We start from the raw sequence: 12,166 nt of genomic DNA on the forward strand, positions 1-12,166 counted from the left end.
AAAATGGAAGAAACATATTTCCCTGGAGTGTGATTACTCTATACTCACCTACACGGCACATCTTACAGCCCTTGGTGTCTGGGATTTTACTAGTTATGGCACATTTCCTGGAATTACAAAGAAATATATTATTCATGGTTCTATAGGGAATTAGAACTTCAGAAATCATTCTGGTGTTATATATGAAACCGACTATTTTTTTCCCCAGAAACTTTTGCAGACATTGAATGAATGGGAGCACAAATTAATTTTTAATTAAACGAACAGCATCCAGTTTCATCCAAGAAATCCATCATTTGATTCTGGCATTTGTACTTGTAACTTGTAAATGAGCTAAAGTTGATCGATATCTGAATGCAGATCAATAATTACGACGCACATCTAGTGCTAGTAGCAAACCAGAAAGAAACATTATGTTAAAAAAAAAAAAAGTTTGCATAATGGATATTTTATCGTTTAATAAAGTTTTAGGGAATTAAAATGTGACTACCCCCACGGTAGAATTTATAATGACATGGAAAAAAACTGCGCAAAAAACAATTTGCGATGAAATTCAACGAAGAAGCTTTTTACAGACAGAACAGGTAGAGTTACCTGGGCAGAAGTCTGTGTGTTGGCAACGCCACGATGCGATGCTCTTTACGCGCCTGTTCATACAGCTCCTTCAGGGAGTGAGAGTGCAGCTGGGATGCCTTTCCTGATGAAACACAGAGACTTATGTGGCATTTTCATCCAGACTGTCCAAAGCACGCGACAATTAGCGAGATTGTTTTTCATTCAAGATTAGCATCCGTGTTTAGGATCTGCTGCTGGTTGATGTTAAGGCTACAGATGACTCACCTGATATTGACATGAGGACGTTGTTAATGGTATAGACCCAAGTGCACTTTCCAGGATAGAGCTGAGGTGATGAAAAGAGAGAGCACAGCCTTCAAATTCCAGCGCTCTGCATTCTCGGATAACTCTCGTGGGGGTGTTTCTCAATACCAAGAACGCAAAGATCGTACTTGCGGTCTTAGCATGACCGGTCTTGCTAACCTGCCCCCCAAGAACAAATTTGGGGCACAATGAATCAGAGGATGGGGCGGCATGGAGTAGCAGTGGTTAGCACTGTTGCCTCACACCTCTGAGACCCGGGTTCGAGTCTCCGCCTGGATCACATGTGTGTGGAGTTTGCATGTTCTCCCCATGTCGTCGTGGGGTTTCCTCCAGGTACTCCGGTTTCCCCCCACAGTCCAAAAAACATGCTGAGGCTAATTGGACTTGTTAAATTGCACGTAGAAGTGCATGTGTGAGTGTGCCCTGCGATGGGCTGGCCCCCCATCCTGGGTTGTTCCCTGCCTCGTGCCCGTTGCTTCCGGGATAGGCTCCGGACCCCCCGCGACCCAGTAGGATAAGCGGTTTGGAAAATAAATGGATGGATGGAATCAGAGGATTTGTCTCATTTGGTGAGGACACCACCGAAGTATCCTTGATACGTGGAAATTCAGCGGCTTTTGCCGTCCTCTGTACCTCTGCTCTTAGTATCGTATCTTTGTCTTTGGCAATGGAAGATGACATAAAACAGGTACGCCCAGGTTCTACAGTGCTGTTCCACCTTCCCGGCGGCCATCTTACCAGCTCCATTGTGGCTTCCTGCCCATTCAAATTGAGTGTGAAGATGCCCTCGTCTGCTCCAAAGATTAGGTGATGATCTGAGATAAATCAGAAAATAATAGGAAATGCATGACACGTCAGGGAAATGTTTTCAAGAAACGGCAATATTGCTCTGCAGACTGATTGGTTTGCTTGCCTTTGGTTGTGGGATGATCCCATATGGTTGAGCAGTTGATCTTTAAAGGACACCCATGAAAGACCTTTTTAAAGATTACCTGAAAACGAAAGAAGAAGACATGGTGAAATTCAACAAACCTAACTGTGCAAGAGCAGCTGCTTATTTCCTATTTCCATTTAGTTGGTTTTCAGGAGATTCCCCATGTTATAATGACGATATGCCAAAAGCATCATTTAATATGACTGCAGAATTGGGGGGATGCATTACTTCATATAGAACTACTTAATGTTGCTGTGTGACTTATTATAACATCATTTAAAAAGAAATGCTCAGTTATAAACACAGTTTTGCCTCTGCTTATACAGTGTATTGTACAGTATATCCACAACATAGTCACTGAATGTATTTTAGATTCCTGAATCTATTTATGGGAATCAGAGTGACTTACTGGAGGTTTCTTCAGTGCTGTACTTGGTCCATCTCCTGGCACCTGGGAAAGCAAGTATGTTTGTTACAAATCAATTAAGAAATAAAAAAATTGTAACACTTTACTTGGGGGGCACAAATACTTAGTTACTCACTTACTACTGAAGTACAAATCATGAACAAATATAGTAGCTATTTGATATAAACTGATGCATCATGATTTATTAATGATGAACAAACAAGATTAGTATTTCAGTTGCGTTATTCATTACTTGCTCCTTCAGTAATTAACAAACTTACAGAATTAACAGGTATGGTAACAAATATTGTAACCACTAGGGATAAATGATGTGTAACAATTCATTAATGAGGAACAAATGTGAGATCAGTAATTCACATGTGTTATTGATTATTTGTTCCTTTAGTAGTTCACAAAGGGTGGCAAAAATAACAGATATAGTAACAAATATAGTAATGGTTAGATAAAAGATGGATCATGATTCACTAATGATGAATGAACATGAGATCAGTATGCAACTAAGACTCAGTTTGTAGTTAATTACTACATAAGTATTAACATGATAGCACATTATTTGTGCCCCCTCAAGTACAGCGTTTCCAGAATTTTTTCATGTATGTGAAATTCTCCTTGTTGTCTCCTTCACATTTGATACCTGCTGGCATTGTCGCAGCCTCCTATCCTTCTTTGGGGGAAGGACGGGTGGCTGTAGGTCTGGGGGGCTGTCAATCATGTGACCAGCAAATGAGGTGGGGTCTGAATAATCAGTAAAACAAAATATTAGTTTTGTTGTATATTATTGTCTTTTATGAAGCTGGTATAGACAGCAGTCCCGCTGGACGGGTCACACCAAGTGACCCCTCTCCAATTCTTAATGACTATAGAAATGCCTTTGGCCAAGATATCAAACAAGCAAAAGGTGCATCGTACATGAGTGTACTGTAAATAAATGTAAAATCTGCATCCTGTTATATATGCAGTTTAAATATTTATAATACACAGCAATAATTAGATTACATTCATAGATTAGATTAATAATCTACATACTCACACATCCACATTAAGCTGGTATTTTTGACTTACTTTTAAAACTTTTATATTTATTGTATGGTGTTGCTGTGGTTGTTTGAGTTTACACCGATCAGAAGTAGCACTGAATTCATTATATGTGCAATGTCAATAAAGCCATTCTATTCTATTCCATTCTACTCTATTCTATTCTATTCTATTCTATTCTATTCTATTCTATTCTATTCCATTCTATTCTATTCTATTCTATTCTATTCCATTCCATTCTATTCTATTCTATTCTATTCTATTCTATTCTATTCTTCCAGACTCAAACAGCTTCTTTCCCCAAACTATTCATTTTTCCGCATCCGCATTTCCCATAACAGCCATACTCATGGCACCTGCACTTTTTAGATCTGCCACTGCACTTCATCAGTGTCTAACCACATATCATCCAGTTTTGCACTGTTCATTGCGTCGTGTGCTATTGGTTTTTGCCGTCTGCCGTCTCATATTGTTTTACACTGTCTTGCATTGCTTTACATTGTTCTGTATTGTTTTACACTGTGTTGTGTTGTTTTACACTGTCCTGTATTGTTTTACACTGTCCTGTATTGTTTTGCACTGTCCTTAGTCTCTCTTTAACTGAGTAAGCATTCTAACGCACCAATTGCACGTGGCCAATAAAGACTCTGGAATCAATACCCATTAATTGTACACTCAGTGACAAAAAAAATTAAGCACCCAGACAAAATGGTGGAAATGCATCTGTACGTGGTGAAAGGTCATGTGACTGTATCGCAATGATTATAATATTAGATCAAACAAAGTTGGTAGTATGGGCACACTGTTGGTCCCATGTCAGTAGGTTGTGGCACCCCCACCCCCAACCCCAGGGCCTAGATACATGCGTCAATACGGTGCGGAAGTGAGCCGTACAGCCATTGTATCCTTTCCTGTGGCAAGTCGACCCACAAATGTTGTAATTGGCCCTCGAGATCCTCCAGATTGGCACTGGGTCTGAGTTGATATCCTTGCTGATCCCGCACATGTTCGATTGGGGAAAGATCAGGGGACCTGGCTGGCTACAGGAGGACCTCAACATGATGCAGGCACTGCATAGACACATGTGCTGTGTGTGGACAGGTGTTGTCTTGTTGAAAGACTGTACCAGGGTGGTGTCTCAGGAGGGGTAAGACATACGGATGCAGAATGTCACTGGCGTAGCGCTGTGCCGTCAGGCCCCCCCTGAATCACTATCACAGGTGACCTGAAGTCATATCCTATGGCTCCCCACACCATGATGTCATACCCTATGGATCCCCACACCATGATGTCATACCCTATGGCTCCCCACACCATGATGTCATACCCTATGGCTCCCAACACCATGATGTCATACCCTATGGCTCCCTATACTATGATGTCATACCCTATGGCTCCCCACACCATGATGTCATACCCTATGGCTCCCTATACTATGATGTCATACCCTATGGCTCCCCACACCATGATGTCATACCCTATGGATCCCCACACCATGATGTCATACCCTATGGCTCCCTATACTATGATGTCATACCTTATGGCTCCCCACACCATGATGTCATACCCTATGGCTCCCTATACTATGATGTCATACCCTATGGATCCCCACACCATGATGTCATACCCTATGGATCCCCACACCATGATGTCATACCCTATGGCTCCCTATACTATGATGTCATACCCTATGGCTCCCCACACCATGATGTCATACCCTATGGCTCCCTATACTATGATGTCATACCTTATGGCTCCCTATACCATGATGTCATACCCTATGGCTCCCTATACCATGATGTCATACCCTATGGCTCCCCACACCATGATGTCATACCCTATGGCTCCCTATACTATGATGTCATACCCTATGGCTCCCCACACCATGATGTCATACCCTATGGCTCCCCATACTATGATGTCATACCCTATGGCTCCCCACACCATGATGTCATACCCTATGGCTCCCAACACCATGATGTCATACCCTATGGCTCCCTATACTATGATGTCATACCCTATGGCTCCCCACACCATGATGTCATACCCTATGGCTCCCTATACTATGATGTCATACCCTATGGCTCCCCACACCATGATGTCATACCCTATGGATCCCCACACCATGATGTCATACCCTATGGCTCCCTATACTATGATGTCATACCCTATGGCTCCCCACACCATGATGTCATACCCTATGGCTCCCTATACTATGATGTCATACCCTATGGATCCCCACACCATGATGTCATACCCTATGGATCCCCACACCATGATGTCATACCCTATGGATCCCCACACCATGATGTCAGGAGTAACACCGATGTGTCTCTCCAATACACAATGAAAATGAAAGATGCACTACTGTGGGGTACTGACCGGAGTTGACGTTGCGGACAGACCGCGGACGAGGGACGGGGCGGGTAGGAGTGCTGCTTGAGCAGCGCACTAAGGGGGAGGGGGCGTACAGGGAGCAGGGGGCTCCCCGCCCCCGACTGTCATCCCCGCTGACACTCTCCTCCGAGCTCGTCCGCAGCTTCGGCTAAACAGGACACATGGTGCATGTGTGTCACTATTGCGTCTCAGCAGTCGTTTCATTAAGAACAAAATTCCTTAAGATATTAGAAATTCTGTCCTTATACTTAGTCTGTAATACAGACGCTCCCCGGGTTATGATGGGGTTACGTTCCAATAAACGTAAGGTGAAAGTGCATTTTAATACAGTGCACCTAACGTGAGAAATATCATAGCCTAGCCTAGCCTAACTTAAACATGCTTAGGAAACTTACATTAGCCTACAGTTGGACAAAATCATTAACACAAAGCCTATTTTATAATGAAGTGCTGAATATCTCATGTAATCAACTGAATATTGTAACCATAGTGAAAAATAGAATGGAACTGGAATACCATCGTAAAGTCGAAATATCGTAAGACTGACCATCGTAACCTGGGGAGCGTCTGTACTTGATTATACTTCATTACTGAGACTTAGTGTTTTTTGAGTCTGACTAAAAACACAAATAATATATAAATGCTTAATTGTAATACTCTAAACTGACATAAGTACTATAATTATAATTACATAATTTCGTCTATGAAACATTAGGCTGGTAACCATAGTAAGCTAGTGCACTATTCCTGACTATTCCTCCTGTCAACGCATCCAGGTTTCCCATAAATGCATCGGTTATTCTGTGCTCTTCGAGATGTCGCGTTCGAGTCCCTTACTTTTGGAGGAAGTGGGGGCGGGACCTCATCCGCTGGCAAGGTTTCGCTGCAGAGGTAGAGATTGCGAAAATAAGGAGCCTGAGCAGCCGGAAGTCCTGATGGCGTTTTATGGCACCAGTCGATCTCACATTCATGTTTCATATAGCGAAGGTAATACTTTTATTTGATTTTACACATTCAAAGCGACATTGCTGACTTAACCTGTGATTCTCTGCCAATTTAGTGTAATAGTTCTTATAAAGGAGCTTACCTATTGCTATAGTTACTAGGGCTGAGGAAACAGGAAAAGATGTAGACAATTAATTAATCACACAATGAGGGTGGGAGACAGACCATGTGTTATATGCAGAATAAAAGACTGGGTAGAACTCATACATATCCACATCGTCGTAATCGTCATCCGAATCCATGCTGTCCTCCCTGTGAAGGGTATAAAACACACCGGAATCAGCAACAGAACCATCCAAAATGGTGTAAACACTGCACAACCTACACTGTGTGTATTTGCTTATCCTTTCTCAATAATATGTTGTAGTTGGAGCCGGCTAATGTGACCTGTCAGTGAATCCTTGGCCGTCTAGACAGGTGGATATATCATTTGTGAATATTAACTGCAGATGTCAAGAAAGAGCCCTAATATAGCCAACACCATATAGAGAGCTTGGAATGTAGCATTGTGGGATACGACTAGCACAGCCCAGAAGGTTGTGGGTTCCAAACTCAGTGTATGACAGTGTAATCATATCACCACTGGGCCCTTTTACCCTTTAACTGCTGCAGGGATGCTTTCCTTTGTCCCTTTTATGTCACTTTGGACCAAAGCATCTGCTAACTGAACGTAAATCTTTGGAATGAATATAAAAGCTGTGGTACAGCAATTCAAAGGTATCTTAGTACTAAAGTCTACTAATTGTATAAAGCTACCAGCTTTCCACCAGAAAATAATAGGAAGTCCTTTATAGACAGTAATTGTAGGAAGATATAATCATATAATGTTTGTTATTAATGTATATTAAAGCTGTTCTGGTATGTTAGGATGTTAAGGTATGGTTACATGCTACTTATGAATGTTCTATGAATACATTATGAAGCTGCAGTTAAGGTAAATCATTACCGTTTGTGATTTATAAAATAAAATGTATTAATGTAAGCATAAGCTTATCCCTCCGAAGCAGGGGACACCCTGGATAGGATGCCAGTACATCAAGGGGCACAAAATGCACACACATGCAACAAATGGCCATGTAAAGACACCACTTGAGCCACCACATTGCATTAAAGATGTCAAGATAGGATGGTGTCTTCCAATTGGCCACTGTGTGTATTCATGTGTGTGCGTGCAAATCGACTGGTATCCTGTTGAGGGTGCCTCACCTGCCTTGTACCCTGTGTTTCCTTGGAATAGGCTTCGTGTTGACTGTAACCCTGCAGCGAATATGTGGTTAGCAAAGGTTCATAAATACACCGAGTGTCGGCCTTCTCATAATTAGCTGTTTATGGGAATAGCCATTTCTATTTTAAAGCCGTGGCTTCTGCAGACCTGTTTTCTCTCCTGTGCGTCACGTCATCTCTGTTCGCAGAACTTGTCGATATGCCGTCTCGCTTGTGCTGTACCTACGGCGCATGCAGGAAAGAAGTAATGGCTACGCACGACCCAGAAGTCCACACGACGTGCACAACGTCGCAAACATATACAGGCGGCCCACGGAAACCCAGAGACAAACAGGAAGGAGCTTCCTCAGAACATGTGCCAACTCACCGTTCCATCCAAAAGCTTTCTGTCTGGCTGCACTGGTTCTTTGGTGTGTATCTGTTGCCCTGAAAACACAGACGGCAGGAAATGTTGGCTGGTTCACAAACAGAAAGATGGTAGCGCCACAGTTAAAAACAAAAGAGAAACATTAAATTTAATAGGAAGTGTGTTAAAAATGGTTGCAGACGAAATGTCTGACTGCAAGCTACTGCCCTGAAAGCAGTAGAACTCAGACACTCACAGCTGCTGTTGGAATTGGTGCGTTCAGCTTTGCTGTGTCGATTTGTGGAGCGGATTCTTCTCAGGGATCCTGGTATGATCACCTATGTATAGCAGAGATAAAATGCTAAGTCTTCCTACACTATCAGAAAATGTACCAATTTGTACCTTTGTGGGTACAGTTACTTGTCACTGGGATGTACCCTCAAGGGTCTGGCGATTGTACCCTGTAGCTGGAGTTAAATGCACCTTTTAAGGTGCTGAATAGACTCTGAGGAACATTTTTGTACCATTGAGGGTATGTTAATGTTGTTTGTACCTTGGGTAACAAAACTGTACCTGGGCTGTACCATTTTTCTGAAAGTGTACATGGACATCTTTTAACTAAATTGTTCTGAAAATAACATTATTCGGTCCATTAATCTCTGTTTAACCGCATAACCAGAAAAAAAAAGTTCGATGTACCTCCATGTCCTCTTCCTCGGCCTGCAGGCAGTCCTTGAGCCTTTCTGGATGCCGAAGCTTCTCCAGGAGGTCCAGGGTCAGGGACTTGTTTAAACAGGTCTGAGCAAGAAAGCTATTCTGTGAATAGAGGCAGAAAGAGGAGGGTTATGGGATAGGTAAAGAAGAGACAAACAGACAAAGAGCAAGGCACTCGCTTCATTTTAGGTTTTTGAAGATGATAGGAAATAGGAATATCAGGAAGAATGGACGGAATTAAGGAAGGGTCTCATTTTCACCGTCAACATCTTAGAGGCACTGGGCCTCTTCTTCGGGTTCCGGATGAGCATCATCTTGATGAAGTTATGAAATGCAGTTGACCTAAGAGAGAAGGTAACGGAGATTTATACCTCCAACAGATGGGTGACAAATGTACTCTCACACACCCTGTAATGGTGAACAAAGATGATTTCAGAGGCCCAGGTTATGATTTCTGGCAACATAATGATGTAGTAAACATGAACGAGAGTTAGGTTGTAGTGGAATGACCCGGTTTGTCATTGTTTAGAACTGCTAACATGATTCTGTTTAGTTTGGAACTGCAAAATCTGTGTAGAATCCTGTGCTTCAGAATATTAGGCACACAAAATTAGAAGCTCTAATACAATTTTCCCCAATCCAGTCCTCAGGGACCCGCAGACGGTCCACATTTTTGCTCCCTTCCAGCTCCCTGCCTGACAATCCACAATTTTGGGAGTTGGGAGGGAGCAAAAACATGGACCGTCTGTGGGTCCCCGAGGACTGGATTAGGAAACAGTGACATGATAAATTTTCCTGGGTAAAATTTTTTATAGGTCTTGTGACCATTGTGAGCCAGAGGGCAGAAGATGGGGATGGGGTGTTGCTTATGAAAATAGCATGGTTGGGGGGGGGGGGGTTGAAGAAATTCCATAGAAAAGCACTAAAGTAAAAGTGAAGTAAAAACTAAATCCTGCTTTGAAAGCTACATTAAAAACGTGACACTGCAAGGGCTGCGAATCGCTTCGGTGAAAAGTGAGTGAAATATCCATCTCTCACCACTTTGCTTTGTCCTTTAATTTCGGAGGCTGGTAGCCGCTCTTGGACATGAGAAACAGGACCCTGGAAATGGATGAGACTGTCAGTGCAGCAAGTGTGCATTTCTCTGCGAGGCTGCGCTATCGCACATGCGGGGGAACAGGGATGCCTGCTGCTGATAAGCATCAAAAAAGTACGCAAGGGAACAGTCTGTATATAAATAAACACGAGTGTCTTATTTCTTTGTGCCGGGAGGCATAGTTCTGCTTTAATGTTAGTGTATGTCCACAAACAGCACTGTGCAATAAAACAGCCAAAGAAAATGTTATCTACTGGCAGAGGATGGCAATTTCAGGCCCAGAAAGTAACAATCCAGACCGAGATTTACTTTCAACCAACCAGTTGAGCATAAAGAGTCACAGTCACAGAGTACTCAGCTGGTTGGTTGAAAGTAAATCATGGTATGGATTGTTACTTTCTGGACCTGAAATTGCCACCTCTACCTACTGGGTTGTAAGTGTATAAGTGTATTTGCTCAGAAAAGGAAAAACAATTTAATGTTAGAATACATGCAACTGAACAGTAACACAACAAGAATGTCTTCTGTTCTCTGAACAGATTCTGTTCTTCTGTTCAATTTAGTAGCTCCAATTAGCCTCAGAATGTCTTTGGACTGTGGGGGGAAACCAGAGTATCTGAAGGAAATGATGACATGGGGAGAACATGCAAACTCCACACACATGTGACCCGGGCGGAGACTCGAACCCGGGTCCCAGAGGTGTGAGGCAACAGTGCTAAACACTGCACCACCATGACAGATATAATACTATAGTTTATAGTGTGGAGAATTATTATTCTCCACAGTACTCTACACACAGTAGTTCCTGCTGATATGAGAGGTGACTATATTCATGTCAGCCTGCCATCCTGCGTGAACCAATGGGCTGCGGCCGTGCGTGCGCTGGGCGTGGCTGGGCCATACCTGAGTGGGTGAACGTCAAACATGGGAGGCTGCAGCTCCGCCAGCTCGATGGCAGTGATGCCCACGGACCAAATGTCGCACAGCTCATTGTAGCCACCCTTGATCTCCACGGCGGCAACCTCTGGAGCCATCCTGCGATCGGGAGCGAAAGAGCACCTGCATCTCTGAGCTTCAATCAATTCAGCCATGTAAAGTAATATAAGGGGCTTAACTTCCCCAGCATGTTTTTTAATCACCAATCAAGCATGTACCCCAGTAGTAAAATTGCGAGTTTGAACCCCTTTGAAATTTGATTTACGGCCCCCTGTTGGTGAAATCAATGGAGCTCAAATGGCGAATTCTACTGAGGTGGACAATCCCCCCCCCCCCCCCACCAAAAGGGACCTATCTTGACGGACCCCCCATGCATTTTGTTTCTGCCTTTGGCCCGGCTTTCATTCCTATACTTGTGCCAGCATTTCTCAGAGCCCACTGATCAGCTGGGTTAGTGTAGTGAGCTCCTGCCTCATAACCTCACCAGTATGGCGTTCCAATGAAGGACATGCGGCGAGCAAACGTGGCCGTGATCTGCGCTGAAATCCCAAAGTCCGCTGGAAAAAAAAAACAGCAGTTACTCTCAATGTCACTTGAGTTACAGTGATCCTGACTACCTGGTGTAGATATTCAATTAATGTGTTAATTAAACTTTCATAGATGTCATATGCTTATATTTCGAATTTCTTCATCAAGGAACTGTTCTGTAAGTCTTAAGCACTCCAAATCCATTGTTGACATTGATGCTACAATAGGGACTAGCATCATACTGAAAAGATAAGCATGTAACACAGACATGTGCTCTTGAAATGCTGATAGATCAAAATGCTGATATGTAATTTTATAATTAGGTGTGCTGAAATAAAATGTGCACTGATCTAAGATAGCTGTGGCTGATATGAGGTCAAAAAAAATAAAGAGAAAATAAGCCCATCGGAACCCTATTTAGTATGAAGGTTGTGCATCTCGATGGTTAGTAAATGGGATTGCAAACCGGTAACAGGTAGTTACCCAATGCAGCAGGACCTTCGTAGACACAACTTACCAAGCTTCACTTCTCCGTGGTCATTCAGAAGAATATTTGCACCCTGGAAGATAAAAAAGTCAAGATGCATGGAGCCAGGTGGTCAGATTCTTATCTGATTTTCTGGTTTTCTGTGTATATAGGGAGTG

General features: G+C 42.9%; 1 protein-coding gene and 1 long non-coding RNA gene across 6 annotated transcripts in view; both read right to left on the minus strand.

The window, feature by feature from the left end:
* LOC125711902 (mitogen-activated protein kinase kinase kinase kinase 5) overlaps nt 1-12,166 on the minus strand; it is a 33,968-nt gene that overhangs the window by 4,596 nt on the left and 17,206 nt on the right. Inside the window, exons 8-28 of one of the 2 annotated variants that reach the window (XM_048981334.1) lie at nt 12,039-12,081; nt 11,478-11,550; nt 10,961-11,092; nt 10,000-10,062; nt 9,222-9,303; nt 8,947-9,063; nt 8,504-8,585; nt 8,269-8,327; nt 8,050-8,123; nt 7,884-7,934; nt 6,885-6,929; nt 6,760-6,780; nt 6,510-6,555; nt 5,658-5,820; nt 2,875-2,975; nt 2,223-2,264; nt 1,793-1,871; nt 1,618-1,694; nt 841-901; nt 595-697; nt 49-107 (exon numbers count right to left, since the gene is read on the minus strand). In XM_048981334.1, coding sequence (XP_048837291.1) covers nt 49-107; nt 595-697; nt 841-901; nt 1,618-1,694; nt 1,793-1,871; nt 2,223-2,264; nt 2,875-2,975; nt 5,658-5,820; nt 6,510-6,555; nt 6,760-6,780; nt 6,885-6,929; nt 7,884-7,934; nt 8,050-8,123; nt 8,269-8,327; nt 8,504-8,585; nt 8,947-9,063; nt 9,222-9,303; nt 10,000-10,062; nt 10,961-11,092; nt 11,478-11,550; nt 12,039-12,081 — 1,573 coding nt within the window. The remainder of the gene's footprint in view (nt 1-48; nt 108-594; nt 698-840; nt 902-1,617; nt 1,695-1,792; nt 1,872-2,222; nt 2,265-2,874; nt 2,976-5,657; nt 5,821-6,509; nt 6,556-6,759; nt 6,781-6,884; nt 6,930-7,883; nt 7,935-8,049; nt 8,124-8,268; nt 8,328-8,503; nt 8,586-8,946; nt 9,064-9,221; nt 9,304-9,999; nt 10,063-10,960; nt 11,093-11,477; nt 11,551-12,038; nt 12,082-12,166) is intronic. The other variant, XM_048981333.1, reaches the window with a different exon arrangement.
* Nucleotides 2,983-5,648, minus strand: LOC125711908 (uncharacterized). Of its 4 annotated transcripts, none has more exons than XR_007383145.1 (3): nt 5,203-5,648; nt 4,963-5,022; nt 2,983-4,812 (listed from the first exon to the last, which is right to left on the minus strand). It is a non-coding gene; the product is annotated as an uncharacterized LOC125711908 (long non-coding RNA). The 4 variants fall into 4 exon arrangements; XR_007383144.1 differs by having other exon boundaries at nt 4,933-5,022; XR_007383143.1 differs by having other exon boundaries at nt 4,903-5,022.

This window comes from Brienomyrus brachyistius, chromosome 17 (assembly GCF_023856365.1).
Source record: "Brienomyrus brachyistius isolate T26 chromosome 17, BBRACH_0.4, whole genome shotgun sequence".
Classification (NCBI taxonomy): Eukaryota; Metazoa; Chordata; class Actinopteri; order Osteoglossiformes; family Mormyridae; genus Brienomyrus; species Brienomyrus brachyistius.